At 41.4% G+C, this 23457-nt stretch overlaps 1 protein-coding gene across 4 annotated transcripts in view; it reads right to left on the bottom strand.

Moving 5' to 3' along the window:
* Positions 1 to 23457, bottom strand: part of FRMD3 (FERM domain containing 3) — a 249326-nt gene that overhangs the window by 53986 nt on the left and 171883 nt on the right. For all 4 annotated transcript variants that reach the window (XM_019750147.3, XM_019750148.3, XM_074330596.2 and 1 more), the window contains exons 7-10: positions 11346 to 11433; positions 9412 to 9500; positions 6267 to 6330; positions 5345 to 5433 (exon numbers count right to left, since the gene is read on the bottom strand). In XM_019750147.3, the coding sequence (XP_019605706.2) occupies positions 5345 to 5433; positions 6267 to 6330; positions 9412 to 9500; positions 11346 to 11433 (330 nt within the window). The remainder of the gene's footprint in view (positions 1 to 5344; positions 5434 to 6266; positions 6331 to 9411; positions 9501 to 11345; positions 11434 to 23457) is intronic.

The following is a 23457-nucleotide window of genomic DNA, read 5'->3' as shown; positions in this document are numbered from 1 at the left end:
TCATCACCCCAAAAAGAACCGCCCCCCATACCCACCGCAGTCACTTCCTGTTTCCCTTCTTCATCTCCTCCACTACCAGCCCTTCACAACCATTAGTCTACTTTCTGTCTCTACATAGACTTGCCTATTCTGGACATTTCCTATAAGTGGAATCATATAATATGTGGTATTTTGTGACTGGCTTCTTTTTATTTAGCAATAGTACTTTCAAGGTTCATCCATGTTGTAGCACGAATAAGTACTTCATTCCTTTTATGGCTGAAAAATATTCCACTGTACTGATATACACATTTCTTTTATCCTTTCATCAGTTGGTGAACATTTGGGTTTTCCACTTTTTAGCTACTATGAATAATGCTGAGGTAAACATTTGTATACATGTTTTATGAGGCTTCAGATTCTGACTTAATTGGGTCCCCAGTGACTCTAACATGCAGTCAGGCCTGAGAACCTCGGACCTAGAACCTTAATACTCAAAGTGTGGTCCATGGACTTTCAGCCCAGAATCACCGGAGAGCTGATTAGAAACATGGACCCTCATGCCCCACCCAGACCTTCCAAACCAGAAGCCACATTCTAACAAGATCTCTGGGTAATTCACGTGCTCCTTCAAGTGTGAGAGGCACTGGTTCAGGGAGCTACTCTGGTCTTTATCTACCAGACATAACGTTGTTCCTCTGACAAAATGCACACCCATCTCTGAATCAGAAATTCATTAGGGACTGCCTTTATCCCCTGTACACACTGCCATACAAAACTGGGAACAGTGACATTTGAGCCTCCATTGTGTCCCCAGTGCCTAGCACAATGTACAGCACAAAGCAGGTGTGAGATGAAGATTTGTCCAGTGGAAACTCCAGTGAGCCACTAAGCCCTTCAGTGTGTCCAGTACTTGCAGTGAACCAGCACCCAGAAAGGGTGAGCTCCAGTGCTCGGTGGGTAGGGCATCTAGAAAACACATGGCATGAAGGAAGTTCTGAAACGGTGACTAAGTCTGTGTCGGGGATCCTCTGGGGTTTGAAGCAGGAGGGGGAAGCAGAGTTTCTGTGTCTGGGCTCTGTTCCCAGGCAGCAGAGCTCAGAGCCAGGGCTTTCAAACCTGATCAGCGGCGCTGGGCCAGCTGACACTAGCAGCACATTCATATGTGGAAAGCACACGCGGGAATTCTTGGCCACCGAGACTCCCTGTTCTCATGGCAGGCGAAGTGAAAAGGAAGGACAAGCCACCCCCAACCCCGGAAACAAGAGCAGAGCTTGCTTTGCCAGCCGAAACCATTAAAGCACAATGCCAGTCAGACAGAGCTGGAAGCAGGGCCAGGACCTCTGCCCAGGACAGGGATGGAACAGTGGAGGAAGCAGGCACCCACCCTGCTTAGCAAAATCAGAGCTCTTCAGAATGAAAGGGACTGGGCTTTGTGACCAACTGCCACTCACGACACTTTCATTTTTACTGGAGCAGATATTAATGGCAGCCATAGCACCACCTACCATTCATCAATGGTCCATGTGGCTGGCAGAACTAAACACTGCAAAGGCAGGTATGACCAATTTCATTTTACAGATGAAAAATAAAGATGAGGCTTGAAGAGTTCAAGTGCCTTGTTCTAGGACACACTGCTAGGAAGCGACAGAGTCAAGAATAAAACCCAAGCCCCTTCCCTTCAAAGCCCATACTCATTAACACTAAGGCACAGTGAGGCAAGCAAAGCATGCCTGAGCGTCAGTCCCTCCATTCTACAGATGAGAGAGAAAAGGCCACAGCTTGTCCAAGTCACACAGCTGGCTCAGCACAAGCGATAGCTTTCCTTCTTCCTAAGGAACAGGGATGGTTATGGGATAATGCAGGAAGAAAAGGTTCTGGAAACTCTCGTATCAGTACAAATATTAGGGATTAGAAGTCCTAATAAGACAGAGGGGATAGCCTGGCCTAACCAAAGCAGAGGTGCTGATGCAAGGACTCGGTCTACTCTGTACAGTGCAGCTGTGCTCACAGCCAGACCCCCAGGTCTTGTGAAGCATTCACAGACACCTGGAAGTGATTTCTCTGCTATGCCTAGTTGGCCCATTCAATGGCAGAATTATCAGACTGACCTCATTGCTAGCTGCCAGCTAATGACTGTACCCCAAAATGTGCAAAACACATCCCCAGATTGCAGTTTCTTTTCCCCTTCTTTCTCTCTCTTCATTTCGGTTTTTACCTTTATTTGACTCCATCTACCAATTCACTCCCTCACACATGATAAAACAGCATACGTGTAAAAGGACTAAGTAATGTCCTGAGTTTTCTTTGATAGAGATCCTATGATTGCACAAAAGGATCTTCAACGCTGTGCAAAACTCCTTCCAAGTAGGACTTACTGAGTTGGCTCTAAAAGAAGCCCATCTGCTGGCTCTTCTCTTCTACTACTCCCTCCCCTTACACTTGTAGGTGGGTCAGTAGCAATTGTTCCTTTGCCACCTCTTTCACGATGGCTGAGCCCTCTGTATCTGGCCCGAAGGTCTCCTGGCGTCTCATCTCCTCCCTTTCTACTTCATACATCTCTCTACCCTCTGCTCCAGCCCTGTGTAACTGCTCATTCTCCCCACTGTATGTCTTCCACTTCTCACCGTGGTCCCTTACTCAGAATGTCCTTCCTCCACCTGAAAGGACCTTCTACCACCTAGCTCCCCCAGCAGCAAGACTCATTCCCTCCTCTGGTCCACCCTCTACTACAAATTTATTTGCACTTCCCTTTTAGACTCTATCATGAACTACAAATCTCCTGAGGCCAGGAACCAGGCTTTATCAATGTGAGCCAGTAAATCTTTTCTGAATGCCTGGGGTCTGGAGGTCATACAAAGATAAACAGAACCTAGTTCCTACCTTCAGAAAGCTCAGATCTAGTACAAATATGTACATAAAAATCTACAATAAAATCTACAACAATGTGTCTTGGTTTTGCTTTGTTTTAAGACTTTATCTACTAACTCCCTCTTTTGTGAAAAAATATTCATTCAAACAGTAACTAAATGTCTCTAAATGATTCTTTGATAAGAACCAGATATTTCATTAAAGGAGGAACAGAAGAGTTCCAAACACTTAGGCTCTAAAACAGTTTGTCGTTTTCTCAAAAAGTTAAATATAGAGTTATCCTATGACCCAGAAACTACAATCCTAAGTATAAATCTAAGATAATTGTCCACAGAAAAAATCATATGGATAGTCATAGCAGCGTTATTCATACCTAAAAAGAGGGAACAACCCAAATGTCCACCAACTGACAAATGGATAAACAGAATGTGGTATATCTACACAATGGAATATTATTCAGCCATAAGAAGAAATGAAATGCTGATACATGCTACAACGTGGATAAACCTTGAAAACATTACTTTAAGTGAAAGAAGCCAGCACAAAAGGCTAGTTTATGATTATGTTTATATGAAACATCCAGAATAGGTAAATCCATAAACACAGAAAGTAGATTAGTGGTTGCCAAGGTCTAGGAAGAGGGGGAGATGGGGAGTAACTGCTAATGGGTACAGGTTTCCTTCTGTGGGTGATAAAAGTGTTCTGGAATTAGATAGTGGTGACGGTTGCTTAACTTCATGAATTAGACTAAAAACCACTGAATTATACTTTAAAGGGGTGCATTTTATGGTATATGTTACCTCAAATTTTAAAATAACTTTTTAAAAACAAAAACAAAAAATGTGTTGACTCCATCTAAAAACTGAGAGGACCAATCCCTTTGTGTTTCCCTCTCTCAGCCCTCATGGGGATGGCGAGATCTAGACATGCAGATTTTTCAAAGGCCATTGGGTACCCTTTTTTACCAGTCCCCAAACACTGTAGGGGATACACAGATGCCTTAAGGTGGTGATGGTTGTGGGACAATCTACTGATATGCATCACCTCTTCCTGTTATTGCTAGAAGTACCACATTTTACAGATCATCTCTTGCAAGGGTTTTTAGATTATGCCCCTGGCAGGTTTTGCCCAGTTCTGGAGGTTTCCTGGGACATGGGAATCTCAGTGCTAAACCTGGGAAAGTCCCAGGCAAACCGGGGCAACTGGTCACCCAAGTTCTTGAGGATCAACAAGCAATGGGTAAATGGTCTCCAGTCCCCAATCCCAGCTCTGGTCCCAACCAACAACCACAGCTTCTCTACTTTTTATTTCTTTTACATACTGGGCTTTGCCTATACTTCTGTATAAGAAAAAGAGTTCTGTGGCTAAAAAATGTTTTATAAATCACTATCCAAGCCATCACTCTCCTGATGGGCCTCATCAGCCAAAGCCTAGGAGGTTCAAAGGCTCAGCGTTTTCAGGGAAGTGACTCTAAAGACTAAGACAGAATCTCAGTACTGCGAGTGGGGGGGAAATTGAGCAAAGGCTGCCTGGATGAGCTCTGGGGGTCGGTAGGCAGGGCTGGGCGAGGTTCTTGACTTCATCCATCACCACTGCTCTTCCAATCAGCAAGTGTATCTCAAAGAGGAGAAGCTGGACCTCAGTGCAAAGATCCTAAATTTGAACCACTTTGGAAACCTGAGAGCTTTACAGATGGTTTCTGAAGTCCTGTCCAGCCAGCACTGACTTTCTCTGATCCTAGACTCTGGTGGCATTCCACCCATAAATCTTCCACTCTCACCTCTATAAACTGAAGGCTTCTTACTATGAACGCATGTGACTGTCTGCCAAAGGTTTCTTTTTCTGGTTGTGAGAGTACATTCAACCCAAGCTTAGAGTAAGCCAAAAGTGGCAAAGAATATCAACTCTGCCCTCCAAAGTGGCCCTCAACCAAAATGAATGGGGAATTGATAAATAGCCCAGCCTCTTTGCTGGTCGACGGGACAACTCTGAGGCATGTTGTGCAGTCTGCCAGATTTCCCTAGCAGAGCTGAGCCCAGCTGCCCACAGTAGTGACCTGCTGAATAATGCACCCTACATCGCTTGCTTTCCCACCTCCCTTCCCCATTCCCCTACTGCTATGACCAGTGACCACATCCCAAAGAAACCACTTGCACTAAACTCTTGTCAAGGTCTGCTTCTGAGGGAGCACCCAACCAAAAATTGATCCTGTCACATGTTGAATGGAAACAGCAATGATTAAAAACCAAACAAAACAAAACAAAGCAAAAAAACTCTACAGCCATTCCGTGGGAAACACCCAGCAGGGAGCTCAGGACTTGCTCAGGCCAACAGTGGCAGGGAGTCACCCTGAACAATGCACCAAATTCATGATTCATTTAAATATAATAAAAAGGATTGTATTAAAAGAAATGAACATGGAGCTGTTTGCAAAACACAAAGGGTATCATGCGTGCTTTTAAAACCTACGATTAAATGAATAAAAGCTACTTACTTATAAAAGGCCTGGTTCTCCACCCCACACTTCCAAAGGTGTTTGCAGGCAGCTGGTGTTGAGGTATGGAATGCCAACATGGCTTTTTTCTAACAAAAAATAACAAAACAAAAGGCATGTTAAACACAGTTTGTGTTTTTCATCTTTTTCCTTCAAGTATTTATCTATATGTATCCCAACACCTACCAAACGGATTTGAAGTAACTGACACACTACTATGTTCTTAAAAGTGTTGTTGAAATGGTCTTCCCCCTCCCTCACCCTTTGCAGACATTACTAATCTATCTAGGCCCTGTTTCCGATAAAAAACAACTTCATAATCTTGAACTCGCCAGGCATTGCCCACCTATCAATCAGACTGGGATTAAAGACTCACTTGCCAACCTTGAATAACTAGTGCTTGAACTAAAAACTAGGGTCAGGAAAATCCACAAACTTCCAGGCTTAGCTCTGAGACTCAAAGTTGCAGCCGTGGCCTCCTCCCAAATGTGTTCCCTGGTTAACTCAACCTACATCTGATAACTCCTTTATTTTAAGATTCTTGGATCTTATAGACTCTGCTTATAAAACTCTAACCAGTACTGATATATAGCTTTGTAAGTATTCTTCACTTGTTTCACATATCTGTATTTTTGCAAATTACAGAGGTAGGGGAGGTCCCAGTTTCTATTTCCCAAATCTATCCCAGTGTATTTTTCACATAGGGGTATATAGTCGGTATTGTTAACTGACTTTATTCTTAAATGTGCAAACCCAGTGTTTATTCATTTAAAATGTCCTCAGCATATAGCTTCTATTTTTACCACCAACTTAAAGTCATGGTGTTTTGTGGTTACAATGTGATAGGCACATTATACTTGAATCTCTCTCATGCACATGCACGCACACACCATAACAGATCATTAGAAAAGCAATATCTGACCTCCTTCTGGGTGCCAATCACATAAAACGTCTTCCCTTCAAACTTCAATTTGCAGACATCCGGCCTAAGAAAAGAGAATCTCTTTGGGTAAGAGGGCAAAAAATAAGTGGCAATTAGCCAAGGTACGTGGCTTTTCCATAGGAATCTGCTGACTCACAAATACCAAGCAGACTGCAATGAAACAAGATATTATCTTATCATTGGTGAAGGCCTAACGAGCAGCGAAAAGTCCCCAAGTGAATTATGCAGCAATTTTCTTCCTGAGAGGATCCGCAGGCAGCTCAGAATTATTCCATTTTTTACAGTGAAGCTACACCTTTCTTCCAAGGAGCTCTAGGGGTTTCATGAACATTAATGACCAAAATAACATTAATTGGTCAGCCCATTTTGTGAGGTAGCAAGAATGTGGTTATTTCAGACTCAGTTAATGAAATGACATGAATTCACAATATCTGTTCCTTCCTCCTTTCATATCCATCTCCAAGAAGCACGCAGACCACACTGAAAATTTTGCATTCCTGCTCTCCCTGTTTATAGAAGAATGTTTTATTATATATTGAGATGCTCAGAGTTGTGAGAACAACTTTAATAAATGACAAATTATAGTCAAAAGAATGACGCTATGTGTCCTCTTAAGGAATTGCTCGATTAAAATCTGCCTGAAATATAGACCCTAGGTCACCTTCTAGGTAAGAAAATATGTGTAAATAGAGGAAAGAATTCTGGTTTTCATTCCTTTGATCTAATTCCTCAGATAGTGATATGAGTCCCTGTGCTTTTCCTGAGGGGAAAAAAAAAACAGTGAGGTCACAATAAGCTGTTTTAATTTAGGTAGAGGATTTGCAAGAGTGACAATGCTCAATGGATATTTAAAAAACAAAACAAAACGAAGATTAATGTGAGAAGAAAATTCATTTTAGTAACACGCTCATAGCTGTTAGAAATACATGTGCCTAAGCAGTGGCTGAGAAGGATGGAGCTGTCATCCGCACCCCACCAGGAACATCAAAATATAGAACCCAAAACAAATGGTTGGCTTGTCCATCTCAATTCTTCAATGTACACAGTAAGAAACTGAGTCCCAAAGAGAAGAGACTTTCAATTTATCTGTACTTGAGACATGCCCAGTTTAACCTAACTACTCCAGAGCTCAGACAATTCAGAATGTGAGGATCTAACCCCCGTCAGGACCTCCAAGCCTTTCTGATCCTAGGATAGGATGGGGAAAGCCCCCAAATTACCCATGCTCCCCAAAGACAGTAGGAATCCCTAGGAAATTTATTCTGGAATGGACTGAAGGATGATTAACATTGGAGCTTCTTTACAAAGTGCTGAAAATACAGAAAAAAACACTGGTTAACACCGCCATGTTATAATACATGTATATAGCATCACAGTTCACAAATCACACCACTCTCATACACTATTTCATTTGTTTCTCTCTTATTTCCTTTCCTCCCTATAAGGCAATCAAATATAATTGATCCCCATTTTATAGATGAGTACACAGAGACTCAGAGATGTGATCTATTAAAGGCAAATAAGATTGGAGAATGCTAATTGTGGAAGAAGAAAACAAGAGGGCATAGAGAGGAGCTGAAAGTATGAATTAGTAAAAGGCAATAATAGGGCAGGGAAGATATTTAGAGAAACTGGACATCTTAGAAAGAGAGGGCTGATCAAAGAAAGGAGCAGAAGGTATAGGGAGAGGAGTGGACACTGGCTAACTAATGTAAATCTAGTAGAGAAGGTTTGAAAGGAAGGCGGGTGCTAAGAGGAGAATGCTAAGAAAGTGGGGAGGGCTACTTAATAAACTGATTCTGGAAGAAATCCTGAAGCTATAGAACCATTAAGCTGAGGCTCAGGTAAGTTCCAGGGAGTATTTCCAACCCAGGACTGAGGATGGACGCTCACTGGCCCATCAAGAAGAACGTCAGACCCAAAGCTCAGGCCAAAGGAGTAAACCAATGAGACACAACAGAGGTGGCAAGCCTGTCAAGGACCATCAGAGAGGGAACTGAATCAAGCTGAAGGTATGAACAAGAGGAAGCCTTTACAATATTCCATCACACATATAATGTTCAGCCTTCTTTACTCTTTACCAAAACCATTTTCTCTTGATTGGATGTAGTAGCACTGCTGGTCATCTACCCCACTCCACCCTCCCACTTCTTTATGGACCCACCAAGATCTTATTCTTCATCAGGGTCATGTGTTCGTGCAAATCATGCTCTTCCCAGTCCCAACAGGATGGATCTTGATTCAGCCAACCCAGTCAAGCAGCTCCCATTCTTCTCAGAAGGACTAGTTTAGGTGGGCACATGTGATATGCCCAATCCTGCCTAATATGCAGGAAGTCTCCTACAGGGTTTCTGAAAAAGTTACCCTTGTTATACTAGCAGAGACATGGAAGGGCTGCTCACCTCCAAGCTCTGGGTGCTGCTGTGTGAAGATGTGACGGACAGCTGTGCTCATGACCATTTTATGAGCATGAGCCTGGAGACAAAAGCTACCACCCTGGAATGGCAGAGAAGAAAATGGACCGACCCGTGTCCTTCACAGTGTTGTCGGGCAATTAAGTTAAAGGATCATGGAATTGTCCAACCTCTTGAAATTTTGCTATGGAAGATAATCAGTCCTCTTATTTATAAGCCATTGTGTGTAGATATTTCTGTTATTTTGACCAAAAGCATCTTCACTGATACACTGGATAACAAAAGATTAAGTCTGCAGCAAGGATTTGACAGAAGGGAGTGGAGGGAAGTGAGAGGGAAAGAGGGGGTCTTGAGTTGCTCAAAGGAACTTGCACCCATCCTGACCCACACGTGGTCACCCCTCAGGTCAGAGCAGAAGCTACTGAGGAAACACTGGACACCTCCTATTTGGAGGGAGAGCCCCTGAGCTCAGGCCACACCCCAGATCTCCTGAGTTGACTCCTCAGCTTGACAAATCCGATTCCCTACTAAAATAGGGAAACCTAGATTGGGTTTCATTCATAGAAAATAAATCCCTTTGTAATGAAGCTCCAAGGCAAAGAAATGGATAGTAAGCATTCTACCTGATGTTTCCCAAAAAAACTCAAAGGTGGGGAAAGAAAAACAAGATTAAGAAGAATGGTAAGTCAGTTTTCCAAAGAAGTACTCACCATTTTATCAAATGGATTCTTTTATTTCCCTGGAATACCACAAAGCCTGCAGCAGTGAATCCTAAAAATGTTGTTGTACCTGTTGAATCCTGCAAAAAATAGAAGTAAAAACAGGTTTGGATTGAAGAATATAAATCAATGATAAATGGCATACTTATTCATCCTTACCCTGGGTTAATTTCAGGTTCATTCTAATGACTGCAGCAGTAAACTAAGTTTCTGAGGTTGGATACCCAAGAATAACACTTCTAAAATCAGGGAAGGTCCAGGAATATGTTGCTTTTCCCTTTGAGGAGCAGACCTGCTTCTCCATGAACCTCCTGGGAAAGGACAGATTAATCTTAAACCACTATGTCCACTCCCAACTGTCTTCTGGGGCCGCCTGAGTTCTCAGATCTGCCCTGGAAAGTGTACACATTGTTGTCGGTTGTCATCAGCCCTGAAACTAGAGACGCCGTGAGACCAAAGCCCTGAGCATCTAATCTAACTTGATTTTAATCTCACACAGGATTTCAGGCAAGTTTCATATACAGATATGTCCACAAATGCCTACTTTGCTCCCAGCCTCAACCACGAACGCTCAGCATTAAGTAAAATCAAAGGAACAACAAAAAAATCTAGTCAGCCTCCTTGTAAAAAAATAAGACAAACAGAGAGGCTCACACTTGTGGATGAACTCTAATTCACTAAACGGAGTAATCTGATTTATACCATGACTAGGAAGAGGTATCTGGCAAACATTCTAAAATAATCGTGCAGGCAGACCACAGATGCATGGGCCAGTGTGGACAATTGCCATCAGCTCTCAGCCTCGGCTCATCTAGAGAGCCTGGTCTGCACCCCAACAGATACTGATGGAACTGGGCAGGAGTTTAGGAAGCTCCCCACGTGCCTGCAATGAGGAGCCTGAGCTGAGAGTTACAGGACTGGTACTTGACCAAACACTATGATCTGGTCCCATCTGAGTAAAGGAGTGTTCCAGTATGACTCAAAAACTTCCCTTTAAGAGCCTGGCTGATGTAAATGCTTAGTTCAAGATTCAGGTTAGTGCCTGGTTGACGCGTAGTTTAAGATATGGAAACAGATTCTTTCATAAAACATTTCTGGAAAATGTGTGCACGAGCATCACCTTGGGAACATGTTTAAAAGGCTGATTCACCAGCTGCACACCCCCACCCTCACCCCCACTTCCACCTCCACCCCCAGTGATTATGAATCCGTACCTCCAAGGTGGGACCCAGGTGATTCTGATACACATGGTCTGATTTTCAAGCTGAGAGAAACACAGTAGTACCGTGGTTTTCAAACATCTCCATTGACAAACGCTTTGGTTTATAAACACCGTAAACCCGGAAGTAAATGCGTTGGTTTTCTCACACAACTCAGAAGTCGAACATGTCACGCGGCTTCCACTGAGTGCAAGATCCTGAGGCCTAGCTGTTGGCTGTTTTCAAATGTTTCAGAACTCATGGATTACGTTCAAAAACCAAGGTACCACTGTACTGTCAAATAATATGAGTAAAGGAAAAAGAAAAACAAATACTCCTAATGTCACAGTATAATTTAAAATCTTTCTTTTCTTCCACTTTCCTGCTTTTAAAGGCTGCATTCTTCCTGGAAATAACCTTGAAAATAAATGTTAGGACGCTGTAACTTCTCAGGGGTAAAACCATCCACTTGATGGATGAATGAATCCATGTGTGTTAATTTAGGAATATGTGGCTACATAGCAATTAGCAAGGAACTGGTACATTCCAATGGACAAAATCAGCTCCCAAAACATGCGACTGCAGCTCACTGTTGTCCCTTCCAATTAGGGGCAGTGGGGCCAGCTGCAGAAATGTCCTACGAGGTGTCTGCCAGGAATATACACCAATTAACTCTTTTGGGGCAAAACAATTGTTAATTGTCGACTTTCTGTAAGGGGCACTTACCTTGCATGGATGGGGATCCACCCCATACGTTTCCAAAGTGTGAGCTTTCAGGAGTAAGTTAAATTCAGCAACCGCTGGCTTCTGGCCTCTAAAATCACACAAGAAAACTAGGGAGTTAATATGGAAAATAACAGAAACATGGAGTCCCTTCATTCAATAAAATGTGGTATCCTAAACTAAATAAAGAGAGCAATCCCTACACAAATAGTAATCAGGAAGACTGATCATTATTCCTCAGCACGAGGAGCCCTTTGCCAAGGAAACTGAGCTCCTGTTCCCTGGCTATTTGCTCCACAATAAACCCACAAGTACTCAGAGGACTCCAGTGACCGGTACAGTTAATCAAGGTTCTCAATTTACCAATAAGTAGGCCATTGGAAATGCAATCTTAATATGAAATAAAACTCAGCATCTGTTCTTTCCAACTTATTTTTAAAAACATTCTAGGGTAAATGACATTCCTTTTTTTTTTTTTTTAAGTATGTTTTTCCAGGACCCATCAGCTCCAAGTAGTTGTTTCAATCTAGTTGTGGAGGGTGCAGCTCACAGTGGCCCACGCAGGGATCGAACCGGCAACCTTGTTGTCAAGAGCACCACATTTTAGCCAACTGAGTTAAATGGCCATCCCATGACATTTCTTCTTACTCAGGATAGAAAGTGGGCAATCCTGTTACCCTATCAACAAGCCTAAACAGAGCCATCCGGGTAGAAAGAACTATCAACCATTCCACTGGAAAGCCCTGGATTTTGAAAGGAAATCTCATCCACTAGTCCTAGCACTAACCTCCAGGGTAGTAAACAAGGTCCTGGCATCAGGGAGGTGAGGAGTAGGAGGTGTGAGGGAGGACGGGCTATAAATATAGATGCCTATGAAAAGCCCTTTGGGGGCAAATTTCCAAACCAGGACTGTGCAGTATTTCAAAGACTGCTTTGTCTAACATTAATATCCCACATGTAACTTAGAGGATCTGAACCATTCCCCAAGGATAAATATATAACCCTAACAACCAAGAGCACTTTGCTAAGGAAAACAACAGGAACTCACTTTTATTTTCAAAAGGTAAAATTATATTGCAATATTAGATCTATTTCCATCCAACCCTCTCCCCAAAGATAAATTCCTCCATAATCACTCAAGACAGCTAAGAGTCAGCATCAAGCCTCTAAAGCAAAAAATATCCCATTTACCTTCCCCCTAAAGCCTTACAGGATCTTCTCTTTACCCTGAATGCACTGAAATTTCACTCTGATGTGTCTAAAAGCATCTTTCTTTATCATGATCAGCACTGAGGGGACATTTAATCCAACAACTCATATCTTTCATTGGCCATTTCTTTCTTTTCTTCTCTTCCCAACCTCCTTCCTTACTCCCAATCACTCTCTTCTCTCCTTTGAGAGGCCCTCCTAGTAAATGGATTTTGAAACTCCTAGGTCTAGCATCCATGTCTTTTAACCTTTGTTTCGTACTTTAAATCTCTGTCTTTTTGTACATTTTAAATTATTACTTAAATCAAACTTTTAGCTTGCTAATTTATTATTCAGCTGTGTGCATCCTACTTTTCATCCCATTTATGAGTTTCCTTAACACCAATTAAATATTTCATTTTCCAAAAAAAAAAAATAATTTTCAATGTACTATCTATAGGCATACCTCAATTTATTGTTGTGCTTCACTTTAATGCACTTCACAGATACTGTACTTTTTTGCAAATTGAAGGTTTTGGCAACCCTACATCAAGCAAGTCTACTGGGGCCATATTTCCAACAGCATTTGCTCACTTCATGTCTCTGTCACATTTTGTTAACTCTCGCAATATTTCTAACTTCTTCATGATTATCATACTCTTATGATGAACTGTAATCAGTGATCTTTGATGTTTCTATTGTAATCGTTTTGAGGCGTCATGAACCACACCGATTTAAGAAGGCAAACTTAATAAATAGTGTGTGTGTTCTGGCTATTCTACTGGCCATTCCCGCATCTCTCTCTCTCTCTCTCTCTCTCTCTCTCTCTCTCTCTCTCTCTTTCTCTCTCTCTCTCTCTCTCTCTCTCTCTCTCTCTCTCCATGCCTCTCTATTCCCTGAGACACAACAATATTGAAATTAGGCCAATTAATAACCCTACAATGACCTCTAAGTGTTCAAGTAAAAAAGTCAATCGCGGCAAACGTCACTATTATCTTAAGAAATTGCCACAGCAACCCTAACCTTCAGCAACCACGACCCTGATCAGTCAACAGTATTCAACTAAATTCTTCACCAACCAAAAGATTATGATTCGCTGAAGGCCAAGATGACGGTAAGCATGTGTTAACTATAAAGAGTTTTTCATTAAGGTATGTACATTTTTTAGACATAATGCTATTGCACACGTAATGGACTACAGTATAGTGTAAACATAACTTTAATATACACTTGAAACCCAACAATCTGTGCGACTCGCTTTATTGCAATATTCACTTTATTGCAGTGGTATGCAACCCAACCTGCAATGTGTCCAAGGTGTGCCTGTACTTGGCTCTTGAAATAGCTACCTGTTCTTATTTCATGGAATAAATTATTCTTATTTCTCTGAGGATATCTACTTTGTTCCTTTCAAAGTCCAGTCCTGTTTGTTCCATTAATGCTGCTTTCTTGGTGATGGTCCTTTGGTTTGCTGAGTCAGTTTCTCATTCAATGAGTTGATGTTTCCTTAAATGTCTGGTGATTCTTGGCTGGACGCTCATCTTTGTATCCGGTGTTATTTATTTAATGCAGTGGCCTCCAGAGGTTGTAGGGGAGGGTGGGATGTGCCATGTGGGAACAGTATGTGTCAGTAACATGATTTCAGGCTAAAGGCTCTAGTTCCTCTGGGTCTTGTCCCCACACAGGATACCTCCAGCTCAAGCCTGGAACCAGAGGAAGGGAGCAAAACTGCCCAGCTGCTCCAAATGCAGTGGCCCACTCACCATGATGGCCAACCTGTGTATTTGTTGTCTGAAGCAGCAAGAACCACTTCTATCCTCTATGTGTGTTTGCCCTAGAGTCCCTCTGCTTCCTGTCTTCCAGAGATACTGCAAGGCTTCTGACCCAGAGGTGGTATTCTTTCTCGTATCCGCTTTCTAATACTTTTTCAATTATCCATAGGGATTTGGAGAAGGAAGGGAAGGTAGCCATATATGCTATATAGAAGAGAGAATTTTTAAATCCATATAGAAGAGAGAATTTTTAAATCCATCCTTTACAGAATTTATTCCTGAGGGATTAACTCAAACCCCTAATTTAGGAAAATAAAGTCTTTCTAAAGCCTTTCAAGATTTCTTCTTTAGTCTTAGCATTCTGAAAGTTCACTGATATATAAAGGGGGCATCTTTATTTATTCACCCTGATCAGCCAACAACTACTTTTCTTTGGCCCTTTCTTTGATTCTTTTCTGTCCCCAAGTCACAGTAATAGTAATTATTTCTCTTCTTGATAAAGTAACAATAGATTCAAGAAAGTCACTAACTATATTGACAGGGATAAAGAAAAGGATTTCTTTTAAGTTTTCTCAGTATATATACAGGTATTTCCCTTGCCATAGCTCTCTTGTAAATTCTTAAAGGACTATCTTACCTTTCACCAGAAAATTATTGAATCTAAATATTGGGTCTTTCTCACCCCCTTCCTCAAAACACATACCATCTCTCCCTCTCTCTCACTCATTTGTACACTCACCTCACCAGACTAGGGACAAAGCACAACACTGAGCTCTCCAGCATGTTACTAAACAGGACCTCCACTCTGGTGGCCCTTCAACTCACTACAAAATTTCAGCCTACTGACCCAGACTGGGGCCAAAATGAAGCAGGACCAGAGCCTATGCAGCCCAGTGCCTCCTGCAGCCACAGGTCATTAGGTCTGCTCCAGGACCATCCTCCCAGGTGACATGAAAGGCCCTCACTCTGCCTACACTAATAAGAGCTCCTCTGCTCTAGAGAGCCTGCCATTCTCCATAGTGGTCAAATTGTCAGCACCTTTGTATAAGCCACACATTGCTTATTCTACAAATTAAAGTTTGGTTAAAGCATACCCCCCCCCCCCCTTCTTTTCTAGTCAGTCTGGGAAACAAGGTAATTGTGAAAAGTTGTAATTTGGAACTTCATGTTGGAAAATGAGTAAGTTTTGCTTGCCTCGGTGGTCTCTTTCTGACCACTCCCGTCCTTCGTAAATCTGATGGGCATATAATTTCTAATCGCAAACACCCAACCACAGATGGCAGCAGGTGCAGTGCCGCATAGCTCCAGAGGTCATGCCATTAAACTCAAAGACCTCTGTTCATCAGGAGATATCATCCAGGTGTGACAAGGCAAGCCCCAGTATGGGAAAAGATTTTGGCAACATGTGCAATTATAAAAAGGACTCCTGTATATAATTTTTTTAATCCTACAAATCAATAAATAACAGTGAAAATTTTTAAAAGGCAACCCAGAAGAAAAATCAGCAGAAGACTTAAATAGACACTTAAATAAGATATGCAAATAGCTAACAATCACATGAAAATGTGTTTAACCTCTTTATGACCAGGAAAATGCAAATTAAAACTATGAGAAAGCATTTACACATCCATCTGACAGCTGAAATTTTAAACACAATACTAAGTACTCCTGAGGATGTGCTGCAAAAACAACTCTCATACACAGCTAGCAATTTGGTAGAAATACCTGGAAAACTGGCACACTCTATTAAAATTGAACATGTTTACCCTATAACACAGCAATTCTATTCATCGTTATATAGGCAACAGAAATTAGTTCATGTTGCATCAAGAAATAAATAGAATTTTCATAGTAGTGCCATTTATAACAGCAATAAATAGGAAACAATTTCAAATGTCTATCAACAGTTGAATGGATCTAAAACGGAATAATATTTGTTGGGGTGATAGGAGGGGGTTTGGGGGCTGGGTGAAAAAGGTGAAGGGATTAAGAAGCACAAATTGGTAGTTACAAAACAGTCATGGGGATATAAAGTATAGCAAAAGGAATATAGTCAATGATATAATAACTATGCATAATGTCAGGTAAGTACTAGACTGGTCAGGGGGCTCACTTCTTAAATTATACATAAATGTCTAACCACTAGGCTGCACACCTGAAATTAATATAAAATAATATTGAATATCAACTGTAATTGAAATAAAATTAAAAATAAATAAAACAAAATGGAATACTATACAGTCATGAAAATAAATGAGTTAAAGCTACACACAACAAGATGGGTGACTATCATAAAAATTAAACTTAACAAAAGAGGCCAGATACAAACAAAAACACACTGAATGTATTCCATTTATATGGCTTTCAAAATGAGCAAAATGAAATTAAAGTGTTAAAAGTCAGAGATGTGATTACACTTGGGAAAGAGGAAGAAGGTAAATACTGGGAAGGGGCATAACAAGTGCTTCTGAGGTGTTGACAATTCTCTCTTTGGCCTAGGTGGTGGTTACATACATGCTTGCTTTGTAATAATTCATTGAGCCTTACACTTAATGTTTTGTGCATTTTTTCTGAATTTGTGTTATACTTCAACTTTCAAGAATTTATTTCAAAAAGGGAAAGAAAGAAAAGGAGATGTGAAACACTGGGACCCCTCACATATTGTTGGTGTGGATGTTAGGCAGGAGCAACCCCTAGCAAACAAGCTACCGTACCGTAGAAAAGCTAAAGTTGTGGAAACTCTATGGCCCATCAAATTCCACACCTGGGTTTGCACCTAGACTAGGGACCCCTACTACATGGACCTCCATGAGAATTATTCAAGAAGCCATAATAGCAAAAACCTAAAAACAACCTAATGTACATCAACAGGAGAATGGAAACATATTGCCAAGGAATACACGTCCTTTTTACACTGAATATTCATAAAGGAGGAATTCTCATCTTCATTTTATAGATGAGGATTCTGACACTCAAAGAGGACAAGTAACCTGCTCAGGGTTACTCTGCTAGTAAGTGGAGGAACGAGGTGCACATCCATGTCTGCCTGGTGCCAGCAGGCTTTTCAGTGCCTGCACCATCATCACTACCAACCAGATATTGTCCAGAGCCATCTGTCTGCTCTCCGGATGCCCTGGCAGAGCACCTCAGTATCACTTCTTATAGAAAGCCTTTCTCATATTCTAAGCATTGCATCTTATCGGTGATGAGGCGACCCATCCCAGGTGACTACTGTTTAGACCTGATTAGAGAAAACTGATGTCTCAGTTTGAATCGAGGTCAGAGGTCCCCAAACGAAAGCACGCAGGCTAAATCCTGACCACCGCCTGGTTCTGTACAGCCCTCAAGCTGAGAATGCTTTGTTTTGTTTTCCATTTTTCAATGGTTTAAAACAAATGAAAAATAGTATCTTATGGCCCATGAAAAGTATATGGCATTCGAATTTCAATGTCAGTAAAGTTGTATTGGAACACAGCCACATCCATTCATTTTCATCCTGTCTATGGGTGCTGTCCAGCTACAATGGCAAAACTAAGTCATGGCAACGGAGTGCGTATGTCCTACAAAACCTGAAATATCTGCTAAATGGCCTAGTACAGAAAATGTTTGCTGAACCCTGAACACAGGCATCGAGAACAAGTAAAGCTATGTCTCTTTGATTCCATAAAATGAACATAAACATAGTACCTACCTCCAAGATTTGGTAGAAACAGTAAGCAATTAACAGACATAAAGCAGTTAGACTACAGCCTGGCACAGAGCATGGTCTCCCCTCACCCAGAATAGCGTTTGTCCCCTTGCTAGTCCTGCACATGACTGACATCAGAATTACGATGTTGGGGAAAATGTCAGAAAGTGCACTGTGATATTTACAGCAAAGCAAAGGCCCCTCTTTAAAATAAAAGTCCTCAAATCAGTATTGTTTGCTTCGGGTTTGACTACAAATCTCCAACGGTAAGCATTTAAAAGATTTAGCCTAAGAAAGGTCATACACAGAGAAAAGGATAACTGCAAATGTTCAGAGGAAGAAAGGGGTTCAAAACCAATGGAGGAAAGGTGGAGACTCAACAGCACTAGGAACTCCTGCGACCCCTCACTCACTGAGGAAGAAACCATTGAATGATCAGGTTTTCAGGAAGACACTAAGAGCAATGAAATAGAAATGCTTATTTTTTTATTCCCTTGAGTCTCCCACTGGACATTTGTTTCTGGCAAAAACTCTGCTGGGTAATGGAAAATCACGATTTTCTAGCCTTTAAATCTTGCATCAGAAACTGTTATGCTAAGGTTAATAATGTCTCTAATGAGACATTTAGAAGTAAAAAAAAAAAAAAAAAAAAACAGTGATTAGTTGAATTCTTTTTTAAGAGCTAACTAACAATTCTCTAAAGACATGCTTTTGGAATATATTCGGTGGGGTCAAGTAATTATGTATTTAGCTATATCTCCCTTCTGCTCTCCTGAATGCTTTTTGCCAAAGAGGAGCACTCTCTCTTTTATTGATCCGCCTTTTAGCATACCATTACACAGAAATGTACAGCATCCCAAGAATGAATCCAAATTATTAGTAGACATTAATTGTGGAATGAGGTGCGGATCTTACCAGCAATGACCTGGGCTGCCTGGAGCACGGTTGGAAGGCAAGGGTGTGGGTTTCATTCCACCTGATCCATTTGCATCTATGAGCTCCAGAATTAAACTCATGGGGAGAAGACCAATATAATGCCTGAGTGAGGTTAGTTTTTGCTGCAATTTGGTTGCAACTTCAGTTAGATTTTGCTCACCATTGGCTTCAAATGCATGAATGCTCTCTTGACTCGCCCTTCCTCAGGGCTTAAAATCTTAGCACCCATGAGACTCTGAAGAGCTGCCTACACTTTCTAGCCTGGCGGTCAACTTTTTGACTGCATTGCATCTCTTTTGCTCTTCAGTCCCACCCCTGGCTCTCTGAACTTCAGAAAATCTTTCTTCCTCCCTGTGGTCCTGACCCTCTGTTGGCAAGAGCTGCCCTGCCCTGGCTGAAGGTCTGGAGTGCCTCAGGGGGACTTCACTCAGCTCTCCACACAGTTGACTTTGGCACCCTGCCCCTCTCCACTCAGGGAAGGCCTGGAGCCAAACGGTGGGAAAGCGCAACTCACTCTGTAGCTGGAGACTTTGTGGTCAAGTGAGCCCACTCATGGCCACTTAAAGCTTGTTAAAGATTTGGCCAGTTGCCCTTGGCATAGGTCTCCTATGGCATATTCCTCATCCTCCCACCACACCTCCAAAAGTGAAAGCAATTCTCCTAGGAAAGACAGTCTGGACTCTAGTACATTTAGGTTTCTTTGTATCTTCAACTCTCAAATAGGTTTTAAAAATATGATTTCGTAGTTTAGGTAGCTTGTTGATATTACCTTGGTATTGAGAGGAGATAAATGTCTCATGCTTTTCTACATCCTAAACTGGAAGGGAGAGTCCCCAGTCTGTCATTTCTAATTCTTTACTTAGAGAAAGACGTTATCTCTTACAAACTCCTTGGGGCCCATTAGGGACCATCTCTATGCAAAGCATTAGATAGAACACTATACATCTGGGTAACTGCCATGCTATGAGGTAGACAGTGGTGATGCCATGGGGCCAGGAAAGGACAAGACTTAGCAACAGCTTAGAAAGTATCAGAGCAATGTACAGGGAAACTCCTGTTTCAGGTCAAGGTCTGTTGCTTCATAATTGTGTAGCCTTGGAAAAATTCATCTCTCAGACCTCTCTTCCCTTCTTGGTAAAAGAAGGTGGTCACAAACTTAATGCCAATGAGGGCAGAAAGTGAATTGGCTGAGCAGAGACGGTGGTGACTCAAAGAGCAAATGATTCTTTTAAAGGGCACTGCTGCTTAGCTCTAGCTGAGTGCAGCCATCGTGGGCGCATCAAAGCCTAGTGTTACCAAATCCTCCAGCTGCAAGTAAAAGTAGAACTTATGGCAACTGGTTCCATTTTTTAAAACTATTATTTGAACATCCACCTGGGTCCAAGTATAGTTCAAGGACTGTCACTTTATAACTCCTGCTTTGAACTCCAAGAGTCCCTGAAGTGTAATAACTGGGCATTAAGTTTGTTTTGGGTTTGTTACCTCTTGATATTCAAAGGCTCTGGATGGCAGTTGTAGCTGTGTATGACTAATGAAAATTAGGAAGCAAATTAACTGCTGCTTCATGAATATTGTTTTTTAGACAAAACCTTTCAAAACATGAGGTCACAGGGGAGTGTAGACGAGGAAGTGGAGCACAGCTTGGTGGTGAAGCAGTGGAAGGTTACTGGGCCAGGTCACCCAGCACTCCTACGGTTCCTGACATATAGCTGCCCCCCATAAATATTTGTTGCATGAAAAGAGTGATGTATAGATGAATGGATGTATGTATCGTGGATGGGTACATGTACGGATGGACAGACAGATGGATAGATTCATGGGTATTTGGATGAATCATGGATGGGTGTGTGGATAGATGAATGGATAAAAACACTGTTATAGTCTCATCAAAAGTTCAAAAGGTCTTTGACTGTGTAATTTAGGATCACATTTCAGAGGCAATCAAAGATGCATTTAGAAATGGCTAATTCCAGCTTTTGATACCACCCCCTCTCTCATTCTTCATAGCCATGTTGTACTTCAGTGATTGCTTTTTTCTGTTCAAGTCACGTTTGCCAGATTTTTTTTTTCATCTGTATAAAAAAATATCGATGGCTTAGGTGCTCACATCATTTGTCCCTGGCCCAACCCTCCTTAGAAATGTCCCTGACTCTAGGCCACATAATTCAAGGATTTAGTGTTTACAGGAGGAGTCTTTGATGCCAAATTGTTCTGTCTTCCCATTCCTAATAAGGGTGCAATGCCAGGTAACAACAGAGAATGGATATGGAGTGGACAACCTACCAGGGAGAGAGATTCTAGGGTTTTGGAATGACAGACTTGAGAAGGGGGAGGATATCGGGAGGGGGGAGGAGCGATAACAGAGGAAAAGCATAGTTTAAGAAAGATTAGAGCTATAAAATAATCTTGACATTTCCCCTCTTACTTTTACACAATGAACACTCTTCTCAAAACTGCACAAAAACATTTCCTAAGGAGGCCCTTGTGATCTATCCATCAGAAGCATAGGTAGAGGGTTATTTATCATAGCAGGGCACTTATTTCGAGAAAGCTAGACATTTTTTGAGACTATAAATCCTTGACAGGAAGCCACAGCACATGATTTACAGAAAATGTGAGTTTTGAGAAATAAAAAGAGATAACGACTCTGTTTAAAATACTCTCAGTGTCATTATTGATTCCAGCACAAACTTCACTGCATTAGTCATTATACTGATGGCTAATTGGATGATTTTTCTTCTCTTTAAGGGCAAAGAAGATACAGTAGCCCCCCCCCTTATCCGTGGGGGATTCATTCCAAGACCCCAGTGGATGCCTGAAATCGTGGACAGTATGGAACCTTATATATACAGTTTTTTCCTATGCATACATACCTATGATAAAGTTTAATTTATAAATTACGCACAGTAAGAGATTAATAAGAATAACTAAGAATAAAATGAAATAATTATAACAATATATTGCAATAAAAGTTATGTGAATCTGGTCTCGTTCTCAAAATATCTCATCGCACTGTATTCATCCTTCTTCTTGTGATAAGGTAAGATGACGTGCTGGATAAAGGAATGAGTCACATCCCAGGGGAGGGAGCAGGACAGTGTGAAGTTTCATCATGCTATTCAGAATAGCTCACAAATTAAAACTTATCTATATTTTATTTCCATAATATTCCATTTAATATTTTGGACTGCAGTTGACCATGGGTAACAAACTGTGGGAAGCAAAACCACAGATAAGGAGGGACTACTGTACTTCATCAAAACCTCACCACCAATTGAACTTTTTGAATGTTTAAAAGCTGATGACCTGTGACTGAAGCTGATCCAAATATCTTGGTCTCTAAAGAGAAACCTGATGAACTGGTGATGAGAGGATGAGCTGAATAGAAACTCTAGGAAAGCCTTCAGAACAGTATATCAGGGTTTCTGATAGTGAAATCAATCTTATTCTTGATCTTCCACCCCCCTCCAAGCACCCTCAGGACTAATACTCCCTTTTAACCCAGACGGCCATGATTAAAGCTGTGGAAAACGGAAACCAAGAAGAGTGAAAAATAACAGAACTGTCCTGTCCCCAGGAATTGTGGCAATGGCTTCCTTCAGCCAACAGAGGGCCCTAGAAAGAGGAATTACTTATGTCTAAAGCAGTACCTAGTGCTAGGACCTCATGTCTGCAAACCAAACTCAAATGAAATCTGTAAATGACAAGAGATTCTTTCTTACATGTAGTTTTGAAAACAAATATGGCTCTTATTGTCTTAAAATTATCTACAGAGGCAGAAGACTAAAGTAGAAATTGATTTTAGACATGCTGTGCCACATGTTTAGAACAGAGGTCAGCACACTAAAACCCATAGGTCAAACTGGGCACCACCATCCAATCTGCCAATAAAGTTTTATTGAATTACAACCCACTTCTTTATCATAGTCTGTCTTCTTTTGCTGTACAAAAGCAGAACTCAGTAGCTGCAAAAGAGACCATACAACCCAGAAATAAATAAAAAAACATATTAACCACCCTGATCTAGAAGAAGAATTCTACCTCAGTGGGTTTTAGCACTGACATTCATTGAATAATCTGAAGCATACATCTCCACATCCTCTAATTCACAGAATATTAAGAGGCTCAAACATGCCTCTATAAAACATTTCTAAATAAAACTCTATTAGCTTCACACCTATTAGAATGGCCAAAATAGAAAACACTGACAACACCAAATGCTGGCAAAGATGTGGAGCAATGGGAACTCTGATTCATTGCTGGTGAGGAAGCAAAATGGTACAGCCACTTTAGAAAACAGTTTGGTAGTTTCTTACAAAACGAAATATACTCTAACCATACAATCCAGCAATTGCTCTCCTTGGTATTTACCCACAGGAGCTGAAAATTTATGTCCACACAGAAGTCTGCACATGGGTGTTTATGGCAGCTTTATTCATAACTGCTAAAACTTGGAGGCAACCAAGATGTCCTTCAGTAGGTGAACGGATAAATAAACTGTGGTACATCCACACAAGGGATATTATTCAGC

The sequence above is a fragment of the Rhinolophus sinicus genome, chromosome 16, assembly GCF_057876585.1.
Source record: "Rhinolophus sinicus isolate RSI-liver-muscle chromosome 16, RSI-T2T, whole genome shotgun sequence".
NCBI classification, from domain to species: Eukaryota; Metazoa; Chordata; class Mammalia; order Chiroptera; family Rhinolophidae; genus Rhinolophus; species Rhinolophus sinicus.
This window is presented reverse-complemented; position numbering and strand designations above follow the sequence as displayed.